A 21,221-nucleotide genomic window follows, 5' to 3' on the forward strand; every position below is an offset into this window, starting at 1 on the left:
ATCGAGGTGGACCCAGGTTCAGAGAAGAGCACCTCACCAGAGAAGGTGCTCCAGCAGGCCAAGCGACCACTTGTCAGCAGACCAGGGTAGGTTTCCAGGTTTCCCAGTAACAGCCTCACTAGCTGGGGGTGTACTGTGCTTCTCCCTCAGAGGGGGGCTTCTGGCTTCCCACTGCCACTCAGCAGCTCTGACCCTGGGAAGCCCGGTGGGGCAGGCTTGCACGGGCTATGAAAGGAGTGTGGCCACGGCCATAGAAAAACAATTCACACCTTTTGTAAGAGGATTTATTTCATTTGTCAACAACATAGGGTCAGAAAAGCCCAGCTGTAGGGGATCTTTTTTATTACTAGAATCAGTCTCGGGCAATTCTATGTATCTCTGTTCTCTCTCCAGGGAGCTTGTAATAGCTCAAACCCCCAGATGCCAGGCAGGCAACGGGCTCACTCCACCCCCTCCCTGCCCACGGAAGGGGGCGCAATATGCCCGGGCCCCCTCATCCGTGAGGCCAGTTCCCAGGTCCCTTTGGAGAAGGGTGCCTTCTCAGCCCAGCAGGGACTAGAACCAGGGACTGGGGAGGCCAAGACAGCTGGTGACGCCACACCCTGTCCGAGCTGAGGAGGAGTGGGCCCAGTCAACTCCTCCAGAGAACCAGAGCCCTCTGTAAGCATTCCCCAACGTAGGGTAATTACAGCCACAGATCTGCAGAGCTCCCCAAATAACTGCTATGGGCCGGCAGGCAGGCTAGTGTGAAGGATAGGTGGCAGGAGCCAGCAAGCAGGCGGTGCCAGCAGGAAGGACCACTTGAGGACCTGCTGCCCTCAGAGCTCCTGCCACCTTCCCTCTGACACCAGGTGCCGGAGCCCTAGTCCTCACTCGAGTTGTCAAACTCCTCCCAGTCAGACACACTCATCACCTCGGAAGCAAAGTCCGGGTCGGCCTGGCTGCGGTCAGGGGTCCCACGAGGCGGCTCGAGGAGCAGGGAGCGGGGCAGGGTGAGCACACAGGCTGCCAGGCCCGAGATGGAGTTGTCCAGCTGCGGCCCCTCCTCCCAGCAGTCTTTCTCCACGTCGTAGATGTGCACATAGCCTGTGCGGCTGCCACGGTTGTGCGAGCGGCCACCCAGCACGTAGATCCTGGTGTCCAGCACAGCGATGCCAGGCTCACCGTGTCCAGCTGGGAGCGGGCAGACGGACGACCACTGCCCAGACGTGCAGCTGTAGCAGGCCACCTGCAAAGCCAAGGTCAGAGTAAAGCTGGACACCTGCTGGGACAGAGCTGCCAGCCCGTCCTGGGCCAGCTGGGCAGGGCGGCACTCTCAGCCAGGCCCTGGATTCAGACCAAGGCTGAGGGATGCAGCCAGGCTATGTGTAAACCCGGCTCCCCTGGAGGAAGAGTTTGGGGCCAGCGTCAAAATGTCCTGTCCATGGACCAGGCTCTGCCCTGCCTCCGGGGCCCTCAGCCAGCCTGTGGCCCCAGGTGTGTGGGCATCTCCCAGTTGGCACACTGGCATGCTGTTCTTCTCCAAGGTCTTGGGTTCTCTCCCCTCCATAAGACTGAAACTGACTGAGGACAAGGACCCCAAGTAACTGCCCCACAAAGTACCCAACACAGAGGCAAGTGCAGATAAAATGTGGAAATAGTTAACTTGCTGACTAGAGATGACCATCAAAGTTCTCATGTCTCCAAAATTACCCCAAACAGTAAACAAATACATGGGAAAATGTTCAACCTATTAATAATCCAAAAAATGTAAAATAGGAGTTAAATTTGTCCCTGACAACAGGCAGCCACTGGGGGAAGAAAAATCACAAGATCCAGTGCTGGCAAATGTGTAATGAAGCCATACTACTGTGCATTTGACACTCCACGACAGCTATTTGGCAATGTGTACTAAGAGCCACAAAAATCTTACTTTTTGACTTAATAATCACACTTGGTTCTCCAGCTGTGGTCGGCAGAAAAGTGACCCTCCAAAGATGTCCATGCCCTAAATCTCTAAAATCTGTGAGTGTTACTTTACATGGCAAAAGGGACTCTGCCAACGTGCTTAAGGGTTTGGATCTAGACATGGGGAGGTTATCCTGGATATTGTGGGTGGACCCACCTCATTGCACAAGTCCTTGAAAGGAAAGGGGAGAAAGTCTAACAGGAGAGAAGTCAAAGGACAACCTGCCATTGCTGGCTGAGGATGAAGCGGTCCCATGCCAGGGAATGCAGAGGCCACCAGAAGCCAAGAAGGGCCTTTAGCCGACAGCCAGAAAAGAAACAGGGACCTCAGTTCTACAAACGTGGGTAACTGAATTCTGATAACCTGAGTAAGCAAGGAGCAGATTCTTCCCAAGGGCCTCTATAAAGGACAGACACCCTGATGACACCTGGATTTTAGCCCAGTGAGACCGCATCAGACTTAGGACCTACAAACTGTAAGAATACACTTGCTTATGTTGTTTTAAGTGATTAAGTTGGTGGTGATTTGTCATGGCAGCAATAGGAAACTAATCCACTATAGCCCAGGGGTTCTTACCACTCAAGACCTATTAAAACAGATTTGCTGAGGAGCACCTGAGTGGCTCAGTCAGTTAAGCATCTGACTTCGGCTCAGGTCATGATCTCACAGCTTGTGAGTTCGAGCCCTGCGTCGGGCTCGGTGCTAACGGCTCAGAGCCTGGAGCCTGCTTTGGATTCTGTGTCTCCCTCTCTCTCTTCCCCTCCCCGGCTTGCACTCTGTCTCTCTCCAAAAAATAAATAAATAAACATTAAAAATAAATAAATAAGTAAATAAAAACAGATTTGCTGAGCCCTGCCCCCAGAGTTTCCAATTCAGTGGGTCGGGCATGGGCCCGGCATGGGCCCGGCGTGGGTCCTGAGAACCTACATTGCTAACAAGTTCCCAGGTGATTGGATGCTGGTAGTCTGGGACCACGCTTTGAGAAGAATGGCTCTCACCTAAGGAAATAATCCAAAATACCTGAAAAGTTCTACAAAGCAAATATTACTTATGTTACTTGAAATAGTTAAAACTTGAACCAATCCAAATGATGCATCAACGTGACAGAATTCTGCAGAGCCACTGAGGTAGAAGAGGTGGCTATGGAGATCAAGAATTAAACTGGAAAACAGCCATAACAAACTTTAGCCAGAAGCAGAATGGAATGCTCTTTACCTACAATTAGGTGGAAACTATGCAAGGGTAGGACTAAAAAATAGTGGCACTGAGCTGGATTATGGGTGCTTTTCCTCACCCTTATCCATTATTCAAACATTTTGCAAGGTGGTTATATTAATTTTATAATTAATGTTTTTAATAATAAAAACAAATGAAAGTATCCTGTACAATACTATAATGGTGGATACATGTCATTCTTCCAAACCCATAGAATGTACACCACCAAGAGTGAGCCCTAATGTAAACTTTGGAGTTGGGGTAACAACACGTCACCGTAGGTTCACTGACTGTAACAAAGGTCTCACTCTGGTGGGGGATGTTGACAGTGAGGAGACCATGTGTGTGGGGGTGGGGGTATATGGGAAATCTCTGTACCTTCTGCTCAATTTTGCCAAGAATCTAAACTGCTATAAAAAATAAAGTCTAGGGGCGCCAGGGCGGCTCAGTCGTTAAGTGTCTGACTGGCTCAGGTCATGATCTCACAGTTCGTGGGTTCAAGCCCCGCGTCGGGCTCTGTGCTCACAGCTTAGAGCCTGGAGCCCGCTTTGAGTTCTGTGTCTCCCTCTCTCTCTGCCCCTCCCCTGCTCAAACTCTCTCTCTCAAAAATAAGTAAACATAAAAAAAAAAAAGTCTATTGGGCACCTGGGTGGTTTTAAGTGTCCGACTCTTGATCTCAGCTCAGGTATGATCTCACAGTTCATGAATTCGAGCCCTGAGTCTGGCTCTGCACTAATAGCACAGAGCCTGCTTGGGATTCTGTCTCTCCCTCTCACCACCCCTTCCCCACGTCCACTCTCTCTCTCAAAATACATAAACTTTAGTAAATAAAGTCTATTTAAAAAAAGGCATACACATTACAATTAATTTTTCATCCATAACAATTAAAAGGGATAGGGGTGCCTGGGTGGCTTAGTTGGTTGGGCGGCCGACTTCGGCTCAGGTCATGATCTCGCGGTCCGTGAGTTCGAGCCCCGCGTCGGGCTCTGTGCTGACAGCTCAGAGCCTGGAGCCTGTTTCAGATTCTGTGTCTCCCTCTCTCTGACCCTCCCCCGTTCATGCTCTGTCTCTCTCTCTATCTCAAAAATAAATAAACGTTAAAAAAAAATTTTTTTAAATAAATAAATAAAAGGGATGGGAATAATGTGTAGGTGGGCAGCCCAGCTCTGCTCACCTGATGCACGTCCCTCCTGTAGCCAGCATCATTGTTGCTGCCCCCAATCACGTACAGCTTGTCCAAGAGGGTGGCCATGCCGTGCCAGGCCCGCCGCACAGGTCCGTCCGCCAGGCTGTGCCAGGTGTTGCTGTCTGGGTCATAGCAGTGTGTCTCCTTTAGGTAGTCCTCCCCTCTGCGGCCGCAGGTAATGTACATCTTCCCTTCCAGCGAGGCACCCGCGTGGGCATACACCTGCTCAGGGCCACCAAGAGAACCGGGACAGTGGGAAGGGGGCAAGAGGGCCATGAGGGAGGGCAACCAGGAGCCCTTGCCAAGGCCACTCATACCCCCAAAGCTGCCCCATGCCTCATGGCATCCCAACTTCCACCTCACGTTCTGCAAGCATATTCCCTGATACAGTCCAAGTCATCCACCCCAACCTTACTCCAACAGGAGACAGTCTGTGGACCCAGAGGTAACTCTGAGTTTCTACAAGGTGGAGAATGGAATCTCTCTTTCCCTTGCCCCTAAAGGAGATGTCTGCATGGGGGGCCCAAAGCAATCAAAGCACAGCTTTCAGAGCCAGACACAGGAGAATAGATAGCACTTCTGGGACTGCCTGACCCACGCTCAGTGCCCTCCACCTCCCCCCACAACCCCACACCCCCTCTCCCAATGGCCAGCCAATCCTCCAGGACTGCTGACCCCACTTTCAAAATCTGTTCACAAATAATATATAATGACATGATGAGGAAAAAAGTGAGATGCAAAATCAACACCAAGAATAATGCCATTTTAGTGACCCTTATGTGTGGAGGAGGAAAATACACCACCCTGCTTTTGATTTTGGTCTTCAGCCTTATGCATGCACCCTGGCAGAGGATCTCCTCCCTGCCCTGCCAGCTGGACTCCTCACACTGGTCCCTACCACATCCTCCTCTCTCCTACCCACTCACTCTACCCACCCTGAGCAAGGCCCTTCATGCTGGGCCCATGGGCCCCAAGGCAGAGCACTGTGTGTTTTAGGGGTAGAGGAGCCCCATGGGGTGTGGAAGCTCCAGAGTTGTGTTACAGAGCCAGTAACTAACATTCAGGTTGTGTGGGGACACAGTAAAGGGCTGGAGAGGTGGACAGGGTGGAGAACAGGGGAGAGAGCACTGGGCAGGACATATACCAAGGGTCTGAGTCTTCTCCCATCAATGGTAGGGGCTGGGAGGTTTTGGTGCTTTTTTAAATTAAACTTTTCATTTTGAAGTGTAGATTCACATGTAGTTGTAAGAAATAATACAGACCACATGTACCCTTTACCCAGACTCCCCAGTAGTAAGAGCTAGTATAACTGTAGCACAATAAACACAACCAGGACACTTATGTTGACATAGTCAAGACACAGGACATTGCCACTTCCACTAGGATTTGCCAATTTGTAATCCTGTTACCGATTTGTAATCACACCTATGTCCCTCGCCCCGATTTCTGGTCGTTACCAATAAACCGATATAAATATTTGTGTACAAAATTTTCATTTCTCTGGGAAAAATACCCAAGATATTGGAAGTCAACTTTTTAAAGACACTGTGAAGTTCTTTCCCAGTGTAGCTGTGCCATTTTACATTCCCACCAGCAACGTATGAGAAACCGAGCTTCTTAGCATCCTTGCCAGCACTGGGTGTTGCCATTTTTTAGTCCTTTTTTTTTAGTTTCTCTGATAGGTGGTTTTCTCACTATGAATTTAATTTGAGCTTCCCTAATGGCTAATGATGTTGCAAATCTTCTCATGTGCTTGTTTGCCATCTGTACATCCCCTCTGTACTTTTGCTGAAGTCCATTTTATCAATTTTTCTTTTTACGGCTCATCCTTTGGGAAAGGTCAAGTCCAAGTCCTTGTTGCCTAGCCCTAGATCCCAAAGATTTTCTTCTACTTCTCTACTTTCCCCCAATAAATATAGCTCTATGTTTTACATATAAGCCCATAAGGCATTTGAGTTAATTTTTATATAAAGTATGAGACTTGGGTTGATGTTCACTTTCTTTGCCTATGGATGTCCAACTGTTCCAGCATAATTTGTTGAAAGATTATCTTTCCTCCATTCAATTGCTTCTGCATCTTTGTCAAAATTCAGATGGGCATTTTGTGTGGGTCTATTGTGGGTTCTCCATTCTGTTCCACTGATTTATGTGTCTATCCCTCTGCCAATATCATGGTTGTGACTACCATAACTATGTAGTTAAGTCTTGAAATCAGGCAGATTGATTCTTCCCACTTTATTCTTTTACACAATGGAGGTATTCTAGGTCCCATATATTGATATGGGAAGAACTGACATCTTTATTATTTGAGTCCTCCAATCCATGTACATGGTATGTCTCCTCACTCATTTACATCTTCTTTTATAACTTTCATTAGTATTTTATAATTTTCAGCATATCAATCCTGTAAGTGTTAAATATATACCTATGTATTTCATTTTTTGGAGCAATTGTAAATAGTATTATCTTCATAATTTCAGTGTCCACATGTTTGTTGCTAGTACACAAAAATGCAATTGATTTAAAAAAATTTTTTAATCTTTATTTATTGTTGAGAGACAGAGAGAGAGAGACACAGAGGGAGCAAGCGAGCATGAGCAGGGGAGGGGCAGAGAGAGGGGGAGACACAGAATCTGAAGCAGGCTCCAGGCTCCGAGCTGTGAACACAGAGCCTGACACAGCGCTTGAACTCATGGACTACGAGATCATGACCTGAGCCAAAGACGGATGCCTAACTGACTAAGCCACCCAGGCACTGTGCAATTGATTTTTTTATGCTTATATCTTATATGCTTTTATCTTATATCTTGCAATTTTACTGATCTCACTTATTAGTGCTAGGATTTTTTTTTGTATATTCCTTTAGATTTTTGACAATTTATTGATTGGTAGGGTCAGTTTTCTTTCTTTCTTTTCAAGCTGCATGCGTTTATTTTCTTTTCTTGCCATGTTTCCCTGGCTAGACCCTCCAGAACTATGATGAATAAGAGTGGTGAGAACAGACATCCTTGCTCTGCTCCCCAACTTAAGAAAAAAGCGTTCAATTCAGTCTGTCACCATTAAACACACTACTAGCAGTAGGATTTTTGTAGATGTTCTTCAGCAAGTCGAAGAAAAGCATCTCTATTCTAAGTTCCTGAGTTTAATCACGAATGGATGCAACATATTGTCAAATCCTTTTTCTGCTTTGACTGACATGTGATTTTTTAGCATGGTCAAGTATGCGCTGATTAAATTTCAAGTACGGAACTAGCCTCCCATCTCTGTAATCAATTCCATTTTGTCATGTATTTATTGAAGGGGGTTAATTCTATTAGCTAACATTCAGTGAAGGATATTATATGTATATGAGAGATATACATATGAGAGATTTGAGAGATTTGTCTTTTTTTGGTACCATCTTTGTCTGGTTTTGCTATCAATATTAACCCCGTAACATAAATTGGGAAGTATTCTCTCCTTTTCCATTTTCTAGAAAAAAAAATTCATGCAGATTTGGTATTAGCTTTTCTTTCAATGTTTAGAATTCCTCAATACTACTAGGCCTGGACATTTCTTTCTGCGAAGTTTAATTTTCTTACCAGGTATAGGGCTATTCAAGTTACCTATTTACTTTTGAGTCAGTTGTGTTAGGTTGTATTTTGGGGGAATTAGTCCATTTCATCTGTAATCAAGTTTACATGTGTAGAGTTGTTCATAGTATCATCCCCCTTATCATCCTTTTGAAGTTTGCAGGGGTTGTAATTATGTCCCGTTTTATTCTTGATATTTTAAATTGTGTCTTCTCTTTCTTCTTTCTCAAACTTACTAGAGGTTTGTCAATTTTGTTGATCTTGTTAATAAGATGCCAGTTGTTTGTTTTGTTGATTTTCTCTACGATTTTACTGCTTTTAACTTCTAATTTCTGCTCTTTGATATTTCTTTTCTTCTGCTTGGTTTGGCTTTATTTTGCTCCCCCCCCCCAAATTCTTAAGATAGGAGTTTGTATAAATGATTTGAAATTTACTTCTTCTCTAACATATGCTTTCAGTGCCACAAATCCCCTCTCAGCACAGCTTTAGCTGGATGCCACAAATTTTGACATGCTGCCTTTCCATTTTCATTCACTTCAAGGTATTTTTATTATTTCCCTCTGACCCATGGATTATTTAGAAGTGTGTTGTTCAGTTTCCAATGATTTGGAGATTTCTGTTGGTGATTGCTAGTTTGAGTCTATTTGAGTAGGAGAACACACTGTAGGATTTCAATTTTTATACATTCATTGAAGTTTGCTTCCCATCGGTGTTACCAGCTGTCAGCGTCTTTACTTACAAGTCTGAGATATATGAGGCAAAAAGAAAACCCAGGGAACACATTAGTGTGTGGTGTTGTCCTCAGTTCTTGAGATCCCTAGCTGAACTGCCTTCTTTCAACCATTCCGAGTCTTAAGTTTATGTATAATGCCAAGAGTTTTGAGTTGTACTTAGCACAGAGGAATCAAGAAGAATGTATCTACTCTATCTTCCTAGAAGTGTGAATTCTCTTGGAGGGGTTTTTTAAGTGAGTAGAGATCCCTGCAGAGATCCCCTTTTTCTCCTCTGGAACACAGGAAGGCAACACTCTGCCTGCTGCTGGGGCAGAGAGTTCATGGTCTGTTGGGGGGATGTCAGCAACCAGTTCTTAATGATGCCATGTTGGTGGGACTCAGCATTATGAGGGTCCCTAAGAAACAGGTGAGAGGACATGACAAATGGATGGGGCTGTGTGACAGCTTTTTCCTCTCGGCCATTTGCTATGTCTGAATGTGGGTTCTGAGTTGGCAATGTGGACTGCATAGATGCCTTCTCTGGGACCTGTGGGCCCCCTTTGCTCACAGGAGAAAATCCCCTGTTCTCTGGCAGGCTTCTCGTCTACCTCCTTGGCTGCCCCTCCACAACCTTCTCTTCATCCCTGCTCCTCTGAGCTCATCACAGCTGTTCATGTGCACACCATCATGTCCTGACAAACCCTCCACATTTCTATTTCCCCTGAGCTCACTTTTAATGCCAAACTGACATTTCCAATTGCAATATTTATCATGTCCTAGATGAAACCTTTCCTTTTCTTTTTCATTCCCAAACTCATTTGTCTTCTTGGTCAGCGGCCTGGTCATCAGCATAGGTGCTCAAACCTGGCACCTGGGCATCTTCCATGATCTATCCCCTTTCATTCTCTAACATCTGATCCATCAGCAAGTCTGGTCAGTTTACTTCCAAACTACACCTCGAACCTGCCCATCTCCCTCCTTCCCCATAGCCTCCACCCTAGCACAAGCCACAATGGCCCCTACCTGGACCACCTGATGGCTCAGGAGCTGCTCCCCTCTACCCTCATCTCTTCACAATCCCTCCTCATGCCAACCCTCTTTATTCAGAACTGGGAAGTCCCCCTCCTGGCCTGGGAGCTTCTTTTCCCTCTCCCAACAGCTGCTTCCTTTAGACCCTGGTCTAATCAACATCCTGCTTGGGCCTTCCCCAAACAGTCTTTTCGGGTTAGTCCTGCCAAAGACCCCTCTCTGAGCAATGCTGAGCTCAACTCTCTCAATTTCCTTCAACACACTTAGCACAATAGTTACTTTAATGATTTGTTTAGAGGTCAAAAGCAGTCTCTCTTAACATGGGCTGTGAGCGCCATGACCTGTGTGTGTGCGTGCGTGCGAAATCCTTTCTCATTTTTTATCACCACTGGATCCCCAGAACACGGTATATGGTAGGTGCTTAATAAAAAGTAGCTGAAATGAACAAACAGTATGAAGGAAGGAAGGAAGGAAGGAAGGAAGGAAGGAAGGAAGGAAGGAAGGAAGGAAGGAACACTGACATTCTGGGGAGAAGCAGGTTGAAGATCGAGGCTGCCCCTCTGTGGCCACATCAGAGAACTACAGCTTCACCAGGCAGCCCCAGACAAAGAACCCCTGGAGCCCCCCATTCCCACTCACTCCTTTCCAGAACAGAATTCAGGTGTCCATCAGGTCTCAATGACCCCCTGATCTTTCCCATACAAAATCTTTTCCTTTTTCCAGAATGAGGGTAGTGAGTACCCCACCAAAGGGGGCTTCCTTCCCCAAAGCTGAAGAGCAAGGAGCAGGCTAGCTTCCTACCTGGGAGAACTACAGTGGGAGACCCCAGTCTCAGAGGCCTCACGGACCCTGGAAAAGAGCTGGGCCCATCAGGAAGACCCTCAGCCCCCTGAGGTCAAAATCTACACCCCTGAGGGAATTGGGAGAGAGGTGAGAGATAAAGAGGGGAGGTTTGGAAGGAGGTTCAGAAAGGCAGGAGCTCTTATGGCAGAGCCTGGGAAATAGCCCCATGTGTGTCCCCACACCATCCTCTGCCACTAGAGGGCTCAGAGATGCCCAAAGGTAGCCTGGGCCATAGAAGGTGCTCTCCGAATTATAATGCCAATACGGGAAGGGTGCCTACCCTGCTCTGAGGTAGCACCCAAAACATGGGACCTGGATCACTGAGGCCTCTTCCTTGCCCTAGGATCTTGTGCCTGGTTTTACAGCCAGGGTCCTAATATCCCAAGTCCATAAGATAAGACAGGCACATCCCTAAAGCACCACCTTTGCACAATGACCATATTTTAAACATCTTCAAATCGGATCCAAAGTACTATGCAGGATGCACATGATTTTAAAAAACAAATGAATAAATATGAAATACGACTTCTAAACTGGTTTTCTGGCTTTTCAAAGGCCCCACCCTCCAGGAAGCCTGTGTAAGTCTGAGGCTCCTGAGACCTCCTCTATGGTAGTGTCCCTTCTGTTTAACATTTTTGGACACGTCCCAGCTCAGCTCCACTGTCCTGAAGGACAGACAAGGGGAAGGCTTCTGTCTGCAGTTGAACTGCAGGGTTAAAGCAGCTTCCTGGGACAAGGTGGCGAGACCCTTGATGGGCGAGATAGGGGTGAAATTCTGGGGAATGGAGTCTGATGCGTGCTTTGGGAGGATCTCCCCAGGGGGTGGCTGAACCTCAGGGGTCCCCCGTCCAATCACAGTGCAGAGTCTTTGGAGGTACCCACTGGGCCTAGTTCCCTGGCCTGGCCACACATTCACTCTGCACACCGTCTAAGGAAAGCAGACAAGGAGAAGGCCCCACTTGGAGGGGCTTCCTTACCTCCCTCTTGAGCGGAGCCACGTAAGCCCAGGAGTTGGTGGTGGGATCATAACGCTCCACAGCATTCAGATCGTTATGGTAGTCGCGACCCGCCACCGCATAGATGTACCTGCCCACAACACACACACACAGGTCGGCGTGTTCCTGCTGCAGGGACTGGATCTGGAACCAGCGGTTGTGCCTTGGGTCATACCTTTTGAGGGAACATGAAGGCAGTGCATCATTGATAGGCCAGAAAGCCTGCCCAGCAGGCCCACACCTCCTGCTCCATCACTGTACCCCAGCTGCCCTCACACCAGCACAGGCCTACCCACAGCCACACCAGCAGGCTGCTACATGCCTGAACACGGATATGTCCCCAGCATGGAGCCTGGAAAGCATGACCAGGAACTCGGGTTTCTGCCCATGATGCCATCATATTCTAGGGGTGACCTCATGGGGGGTTTCTAGCCCACCTATCTGTCCACCCCAGGCTGCCCCATCTCACCTATCCAGATCCATGGTCCCCACAGTCCCATCCCCATTGAAGAATGCCCATCCCTGGACAGGCACAACAGCCTCCCGGCCTATGGCCAATGCCAACACTCCCTCCAGAGTCGTCTGCCAGCATCCTGTCACAGACCACACCTCCATCACTTCAGGTACCTCTCCTAAGCTGTCCTGTTGCCAGCTGGTGGAATGAGAGCCATCTCCCACATCTCCTTCTTTCTCCATCAACCTTTTTTTAAAAGGTTTATTTATCATGAGAGAGCAAGAGAAAGCACAAATGGGGGAGGAGTAGAAAGAGAGGGAGAGAGAGAGAGAGAGTGAGATTGGGCGGGGGGGGGGGCGGGGAATCTCAAGCAGGCTCCACACCGTCAGTGCAGAGTCCAACGTGGGACTCATAAACCGCGAGATCATGACCTGGGCCAAGTCTGATGCTTAACCAACTAAGCCACGCAGGCACCCCGGGGATATGATTTTTTAAAAGGCTGATGGAGAGGGGTGCCTGGATGGCTCAGTTGGTTAAGTGTCTGACTTCAGCTCAAACCATGGAGATCAAGCTCCGCACTGGGCTCTCTGCTGTCACCGCAGAGCCTGCTTTGGATCCTCTGTACCCCTCTCTGCCCATCCCCCACTCTCTCTCTCAAAAATAAACATTTTTTTAAAAAGTCGTATCCCCAAGCAACTTCACTCTGAGCTGCTTTGTGTGGCTGCCCCCCTCCCATAGCCCCCCTGAGGTCGTGCTGCCCCTCATTTGCCTTTGAGGGGCCTCACATGCCCAACCCACAGGATCTCAATCACCCCAGGAGACAAGCTATCACCCCTCACTTCCTCCTCCTGCATGTCAGACCCACACTGCAAAGGCCTCCTAACCATCTCCAGCTGGCTGCTCACCGGTCCTGAACGGAACCCCACGCTCCCTCTGCCCACCGATCCTACCCTCAGCAGCAAAGCCCCCACTCACACCAAAATCCTCACTAGCCTAGCAGCTGAGGAGGCCCTTACAGCCCAGTCCACACCAACCTTGCCAGCACTCAGCCCTGCCGCACTCCATGCCCCAGGCCTGGCACTCCGTGGGGCACACAGGCGAGTATGCTACTTGGGTCAATACAGACAATTACAGAACCTTGAGGGACCAGGACCCTGAGAGCCCAAGGGCCAAGCCCACTCTTCCCCTGACCTGCATCTGGCCCCTTCCCTTGGACATCCACTCAGGCACCAGCATCTTGAGTGCCTGCTTCTGAAGCCTCCTTGCTCAATAGCTCATGCATAATTACAGCCGCTTTCAGGTAAGTGGTTATTTCTCCATAGAAAGACCAACCCCAAGAAGACAAGCTGAACTTCAACTGGCTCATTAGAGAATGAGCAAAGTTTGCTTTGGTCTGGGTCTGAGCCCCACACTGGTTGGTGAAGAGACAAGTTTCATCCAGATGCGCTAGGCAGCTGCTTCTTCCTGCCTGCACCTTTTGGCCAGCTCTTCCCTGCCAGACAGGAATGACAGGAAACAAGGTGTTCAGGGGTTGGGGCCAACAGGAGAGAAAGAACACGCATGTGGGTCACACAGACCCAGGATGGACAGCTGGTCTGCCCCATCCAGCTGGGTGTGTCTAGGCATTGATTTCCCTCCCTTGACATTCACTCAGTTTCCGCACCTGGCCAACAGGGGGATGCCACCTGCCTCCAAAAGCTATCGTGAGGGCTCAGAAAGGGACTTCGTTAAGACTGACTCAAGTCTGTATTCCTAGACTTCGCTGTAACTCAGGGCTCAGTGAATTGAACAAAGATTACCATAGGTGAAATCATTCAGTCACTCTGCAAATATTCACCAGCGACCCAACATGGATCAGGCACGGTGCTCAGTGCTGCGAATCCAGAGGCAAACTCCAGACCAGGACCCTTCTTTCCATTGTAGATGGGAAGCAGGCTAAAGAGAACACGTAAGCAAGCACTCCATATAATGACAAATGCCACAAAGGACAAGAACAGAGGTAGAGAGAGGGTGATCTACTCAGAGATCATAATCTATTGGGCAGAGGGGGCCGGGAGGTCAGAGCTCTCTCACGGGGACCAGGAAGGGCCTCCCAAGGAGGTGGCGGTTAAGAACTCAATGACAAGAGGCCCAGCCAGTTGAAGGTCCAGCTGGGGACCGGAGCCCAAGCCAGTCCAGGGCTCGGCACTCGTGAGGCCCTGCCAACTGACTGGGATGGCGCTTCCCACTGCCTTTCCTGTGTACAACACTCATTCAGGTACATGTTTCCCCAACCCCGTTTCTAGTTAAGTGCAAGTCAGCATCATCCACCAGAGTGAGACAAGCAAGACCCACCCGATGCTTCCGCTTGCTTCCTTCCGGCCCTCACAGCTTCCTCAGATGCATTCATTTGGATTTGCAGTTTCAGATTTAACACACGCACGTGTGCGTGCGTGCGTGTGCATGCGCACACACACACACACACACACACACGCAATACATACACACACCATACATCAGTAATTTAGACACAATCACAGTTGCACTTATTTCTTATCTCCCCACTGTGTCCTGTATTCCACATTTCTTTCTTGATTTTCTACTTTGTCAGAATAAGTTCTCAAGTAATATTTTTTCTAATAAAAACTAGCTACAGAAGGATATAAACAGTTCTAGTCACTTTAAGGCAGAATTTAGATCACCCTACTGCAAACTCGGAAGCTCAAGCTATAGTGGATACAAAACGCTCTGGAGTCCTTGTTAAATTGAGCAGACCCTTTTTCTTCTGTATTTCCACAACTTAAGCATTCCCATGGCTATTTTTTTTTTTCATGTTTATTTACTTCTGAGAGAAAGCATGTGCAAGAGCAGGGAGGGGCAGAGAGAAAGGGGAACAGAGGATCCGAAGTGGGCTCTATGTTGACAGCAGTGAGCCCAATGAAGGGCTCAAAACTTACAAACTGTGAGATCATGACCTGAGCTGAAGTCGGACACTCAATCGAGTGACCCACCCAGGTGCCCCAACATTCCCATGACTTTTTTTTTTAATGTTTATTTATTCTTTGAGAGAGAGAGAGAGAGAGAGAGAGAGAGAGCGCACGAGCATGAGCAGGGGAGGGGCAGAGAGAGGGAGACACAGAATCTGAAGCTGCTCCAGGCTCTGAGCTGTCAGCACAGAGACTGATGCGGGGCTCAAACTCACAAACTGTGAGATCATGACCTGAGCCGAAGTCAGATGCTTAACCAACTGAGCCACCCAGGCGCTCCAACATTCCTATGACTATTAATGAAGTCCATTACAATCAAAGAAATGTTTAAAATATATTTTAAATTCCAAACAGACATGGGAATGCCCCACGTTAAAAACAAGTGGCTATTCTAAGTAAGGTCAGAGGGCAAAAGGCCACTCCCAGGTAAGGCATATCAGTACAGGCTCTGCCCTCTCCCATCCGAAAGTAGGGTGTTCTTGGAAACCTTTCAGAAGTTGAAATGGCATAAAACAGAGCAATTGCAATTAGTTTACATGGAAAAAAATTTGAGCATTCCCAGGCCCAAAAAATAACCGTTCTCAGGGCTTTTCTGATACCTGAAGTCACACCTTGCTAATGAATGCACAAAATAAATGGAGATAAAGCACAGATGCTTACAAATAGAGTTCAAAGCTATGGTCACTTGATGCTGAGATGCTGGGTGTCATTCCTGGGGAAGGCACTTGGAAGGGCCATCTCGCTAAGGGTGCAAGCTCCTCTACAAAGGCTCACTGCTAAACCAATGCTGAACATGATCTTCTCTTTTCGTCTTGTTTTTGTAAAAGTGAAAATCCTCTTTGGAATTCTACTGGTTAGTGAAAATAGGCACTAACGTAGGTCTTTCATGAAAGCAAAGTGGAATAATGTGGACTTTTGAAAGCGGGGTGGGGGAGGAGTACAAATAAAATTTGCTCCAAGAGAGTTAACTTCCTATATGAAGCTCCTATACCAGTGTTCTGATATAATCTGTTAAGTCCTCAAGCCTCAAAATGCAAACTCTAACTAACTGCAAATTTTGTCTTTTCATATTCTGAGAGTCTGTAGACCCTAAGACTGGTAAATTAAGGAAGGGGAGAGGGAAGAGAAGCTAACTCTTAGACCATTCAAATTAAGACCCATCTGGCAGTTTTAAAAGTCTATGAAGAGATTAAAGGAACTCTCACCCTATAGAGAGAACAGACACCAGGGCCCTCGCCACCACCCCATCACCCAGGCAGATACTGCACCCCAACCCTTCTGAGGTACCTCCCCTTGCCAGGTAGGCCTCACCAACCCTACCTGCCACAGTGACCTAACCTTCTCACTGGAGTTTGAGGCCATGGTTATCAAACACTGGTGCTGATACTAGCATTTTCCAGAGTTTGGCTTGGGACTCAGAGCACATGTTCACCAATGGGAAATTTAGACTAGTCTTGAGTGCAACGGACATCAAAGCAGTAAAAGGGCAGACTAAGGGCAGGCAGTGGACCCAACTGTTGCCCTTGGGCATGGCCCTCTGGGAAAGCCCCAGGGCTGGCCTCCCAGTGGGCACACAACCACCCCGTTGTATGCTAAAGGCTGGTGACCTTAACACCCTGGAGAGGTCTGTTTTGTAGGTCTGTGGGTTGCCTCAGCAGGGAGATGTGGCTTTGGCCCTCCCACCGTGAAAGAAACAGGCCCCTAAAAAGGAAGCTTTGAGGCTTTTCAAGGGAAGGCTGAACCTGGTGCTGCCACACCCACTCTGGAGGGTATTCTGTTAGAGAGAAAATCAAAGTATTGTTTCCTCCTTTCTGTACTCAGCATGTCCTCCTGTTTAACCTCAACTGAGCTGCCAAGCTTTGCGTCTCATCAGTTTAACAAAGGTGATTTCTTCCCAGAAGTGCTGGGGCCCTCATGGGGCATGGCCAGGCCAGATCCCACCTCCACCCCCAAAGATGGAAACATGAACATGAACTTGGTCAGTACCTCACAGCCATGGAAGCAGCTGGCAATCTCTCTCTCTGCAATGCCAGCTTTCCTTCAGCCTACAGAAGATGGAGACTTCCCACATGCACCAAATCCCACGATATCAAGCCAAAGCACAGTGGAGGGGCCCTAGACACCTAATGGTAGCTGAGGCTATGGGGATCTGCGTTGGTTTCTTTGTTCTGCCCTCAAAAATGGATTTGTGAGATCATAGCTCCATAGACTGACAGAGCTGGAAGCATCCTACAGACCATGACAGTCCACAAAACCCCCTCTTTTGGGTTTCTGTACTCAGTTCCAATGTGTGTTGGGGCAGGGCAGTGGCGGGGGGTAGGGTGGGGGGACCACAACACTTTCTGCACATTAATAAGCAATTCTTGGAACACCAACTGAGTCCTACAATTCAACTCAATTCTAACACTATCTATCTGGAGAAAGCATCAGATCCCACAGGTTAAGGGCTCAGTCTATAAGATGCCTCCCCACCCCACCTGTCCCCATTTCAGACACTACTCACAAGCTCAGGCTGTTTACTATGCTTCTGACCTACCAGCTACCAACTGGAGGTTCCAATAACCCCCTCTGGCTCAGAATATCACTCTGAAGCACCAGGTTGTGCCTGTGACCAACTGGCTATAAATCAGAGGTTCCCATGAACCCCTACTTGGGTTTCAATTAACCTGCTAGAGCAGCTCACAGAACTCAGAAAAACATATTTACTAGATTACCTGTTTGTTATAAAAGGCTATAAATCAGGAACAGCCATAGCCAGACAGGAAGAGATAGATAGAGCAAGGTCTGGGGAAAGAGTAGGGAGCTTCCTTGCCCCCTCCAGGTGTGCCAATCTCCCAGCACCTCCAACTCGGTGTTCACCAATCCCGAAGCTCTCCCAACCCCCTCTTTTGGGTTTTTATGGAGGCTTCACGATATAGGCATGATTGATTAAATCACTGGCCACTGGCGACTGACTCAGCCACCAGCCCTTCTGCCCTCCCCAAGGTCAGCGGGTAGGCCTGAAATTCCAACCCTCTAACCACAGGGCTGGTTCTCCCAGTAACCAGCACCCCCTTACACTTGGGGTCTTCCAAAGTCACCTCATTAACATAACACAAGACAAAATTAGCACTCTCCTCCCTTGGGAAATTCTGAGTTCTGGGAGCTGTGAACCAGAAACTGTGGATATAGACGTAACATATAGCAAAAACATATATAGTACATCACAATATCCCACTCCTTCTTGAAAAACTGCCTCCTCAGAGGACCTCGGGGGACCCCATGTCCAGCAACACCACTGACGACAGGGCAGGCAAGGGTGGTGAAACCTGGCACGAGGTTCAGCGATGCCTGTCTTTTGGGTCCCGTAGGCTGAGAACTGTACACTGCAGAAGAGGGAGGGAGGACCGGAAGCCATCCTCCACCAACGCCTGTGCTTCAGAGGGCAGAGCTGCCTAGCAGAGGGAGCCCTGGACGATACATGTCAAAGCCGGAGAGGGTGAGATGGAAGGAGAAGCTGCCCTGCCCAGTGTTCCTGGCAACTAGGTCCCCTCCCTGTGTTTGGCCAGTCCAAGTGCACAATCACAACCTAGACCCTCACCAACAAGACAGTGGGTATGACCCATGGTGAGTGGGTTTGAGAGGAAAAGAACAGCGAAAGGAAGCATGCTGGGTCCCCTCTTCCTTGCCTCACCACAGCCCTCACTCTTCAAATTAACCTGGACTTTACTCCACAAAACAGACCTACCCGATGAGCCACAAGATTAATTTAAAAGGCTACAGCCTCGGCCCTCGCAGACCCCACTCCATAAGCAGCCTCCTAGGCCCACAACTCCTGCACCACAGCGTCACCCACAGACCAAGTCTCAGCCAAGCACCCATGCCTACCTCCAGCACCGGGACTCGGCACGAAAGCCCTGGACATTGTTGTCCCCTCCGATCAGGTACACAAAGTTGTTGAGCACCGCAATGCCCTGGTTGGACATGCGGGGAGCCAGGGAGGCGGTAAAGTGCTTCCACTCTCCCAGCAGGGGGTTCAGGTACTTGGCCTGGTCACTCAGGACAGTGGATGGCGTGGAATGAATGCCCCCAAAGCCCACAACACACTGGAAGTCCGACCGCAGCTCTGTCTGAGGGCCCTGCAAGCTGGGCTGCAGGCTCTCATTGCGGTGGTACATGAGGGCATTGGCCACCGTGTCCCTCAGTGGGCTGGGGTCCAGCTTATCGTGCAGCCGCTGGAGGACCTCAGCTTCCATCAGGGGGAAACGCACGGTCTCAAGGAGCTTGGGGGGCTCGTGCAGCGAGATCTGGTCGGCCTGCACCTGCTCCAGGGTGTAATGGTAGAGCAGGGCACCCTCATACACTTCGGTCTCACAGGAGACCTCCAGGCGGTTGCTGCTAAGGAGGGAGTAGACCTTCTCCAGGGGAAGCTGGCGGTACTTGTCAGTCCGAGAGAAGGCCACAAAGTTTTTGAGGATGTAGGTGTCCAGCTGCTCAGTCAGACGGCTCAAGTCAAACAGCTCCGCCAGCCGGTAGACATCAAGGATGTTCTCTTCATCCACCCAGGACATGAGGAAATCACAGCAGAAATGGATGATTTCTGGGATCTGTGAAAAGAACAAGCCCCATTCAAGCCTGGGCTGGGAACAGTGTCTGAGTGAGGGAGACAGAGGATAACAGGGGACGCGAAGCTATTGTTTACAGCTGGCCCCCTTCCACCGCCCCTGACCTTTCCTGAAGTGGATGGAGGCCTGGCGCAGCTGCTCTCCCCCAATAGTAGAGATGATTGGGGCTCACTGCAGACTGACTGGGTTTAAACCTGGGCTTCAAAGAGATCTGTAGCACATTCTTAACCTCTCTGAGCCTCAGTTTCCTCATTTATAAGAGCAGCGATTAAAGTAGAGAGCAGTCCTGGATTAGAAGAATAAATATTGTTAAAACATCAATACTACCCAAAGCAATCTACACATTCAACCGATCCCAATCAAAACGCGCTGGCATTCTTCTCAAAGCTAGAACAATCCTAAAGTTTGTATGGAACCACAAGAAGATCCCGAATAGCCAAAGTGATACTGAAAAAGAAAACCAAAGCAGGAGGCATCACAAGCCCAGACTTTACCCTCTACTACAAAGCTGTAAACATCAAGACAGTATGGTATTGGTACAAAAACAGACACATACACCAACCCAGAATTAGACTCACAAATGTATGGCCAACTAATCTTTGACAAAGCAGGAAATAGCATCCAATGGAAAAAAGTCTCTTTAGCAAATGGTGCTGGGAGAACTGGACATGTAGAAGAATGAAACTAGATCACTTTCTTACACCATATACAAAAATAAACTCAAAATGGAAAATAAACTCAAAAAGACCTAAATGTGAGACAGGAAACCTTCAAAACCCTAGAGGAGAAAGCAGGCAACAACCTCTTTGACCTCAGCTGCAGCAATTTCTTACTTGACACATCTCCAAAGGCAAGGGAATTAAAAGCAAAAATGAACTATTGGGACCTCATCAAGATAAAAAGCTTCTGCACTGCAAAGGAAACAATCAACAAAACTAAAAGGCAACCAACGGAATGGGAAAAGATATTTTGCAAATAACATATCGGATAAAGGACTAGTATCCAAAATCTATAAAGAACTTACCAACCTCAACACCCAAAAAACAAATAATCCAGTAAAGAAATGAGCAGAAGACATGAATAGACACTTTTCCAAAGAAGACATCCAGATGGCCAACAGACACATGAAAAGATGCTCAATGTCACTCATCATCAGGGAAACACAAATCAAAGCCACACTGAGATACCACCTCACACCAGAGTGGCTAAAATTAACAACTCAGGAAACAATAGATGCTAGCGAGGAAATGGAGAAACAGGAACCCTCTTGCACTGTTGGTGGGAATGCAAACTGGTGCAGCTGCTCTGGAAAAGTGTGGCGGTTCCTGAAAAAATTAAAAATAGAACTACCCTATGACCCAGAAATGGCACTACTAGGAATTTACCCAAGGGATACAGGGGTGCTGATTTATAGGGGCACATGTACCCCAATGTTTACAGCAGTGCTTTCAACATTGGCCAAATTATGGAAAGAGCCTAAATGTTCATCAACTGATGAATGGATAAAGATGTGGTTTATATATATAATGGAATACTACTTGGCAATGAGAAAGAATGAAATCATGTCATTTGCAGCAACATGGATGGAACAGGAAGGTATTATGCTGAGTGAAAAAGTCAGTCAGAAAAGGACAGATATCATATGTTTTCACTCATATGTGGATCTTAAGAAACTTAACAGAAGACCATGGGGGAA

General features: G+C 48.1%; 1 protein-coding gene across 1 annotated transcript in view; it reads right to left on the reverse strand.

Moving 5' to 3' along the window:
* Window positions 1–268: 268 nt before the first annotated feature.
* Window positions 269–21,221, reverse strand: part of KLHL22 (kelch like family member 22) — a 40,026-nt gene continuing 19,073 nt past the window's right edge. The window contains exons 4-7 of the mRNA XM_047098244.1: window positions 18,789–19,507; window positions 11,484–11,676; window positions 4,338–4,571; window positions 269–1,228 (exon numbers count right to left, since the gene is read on the reverse strand). Coding sequence (XP_046954200.1) covers window positions 863–1,228; window positions 4,338–4,571; window positions 11,484–11,676; window positions 18,789–19,507 — 1,512 coding nt within the window. The 3' untranslated portion in view covers window positions 269–862. The remainder of the gene's footprint in view (window positions 1,229–4,337; window positions 4,572–11,483; window positions 11,677–18,788; window positions 19,508–21,221) is intronic.

Source organism: Lynx rufus, unplaced genomic scaffold, assembly GCF_022079265.1.
Source record: "Lynx rufus isolate CCGP_SWC_20201006 ecotype Redwood Valley unplaced genomic scaffold, mLynRuf1.p SCAF_45, whole genome shotgun sequence".
NCBI lineage: Eukaryota > Metazoa > Chordata > Mammalia > Carnivora > Felidae > Lynx > Lynx rufus.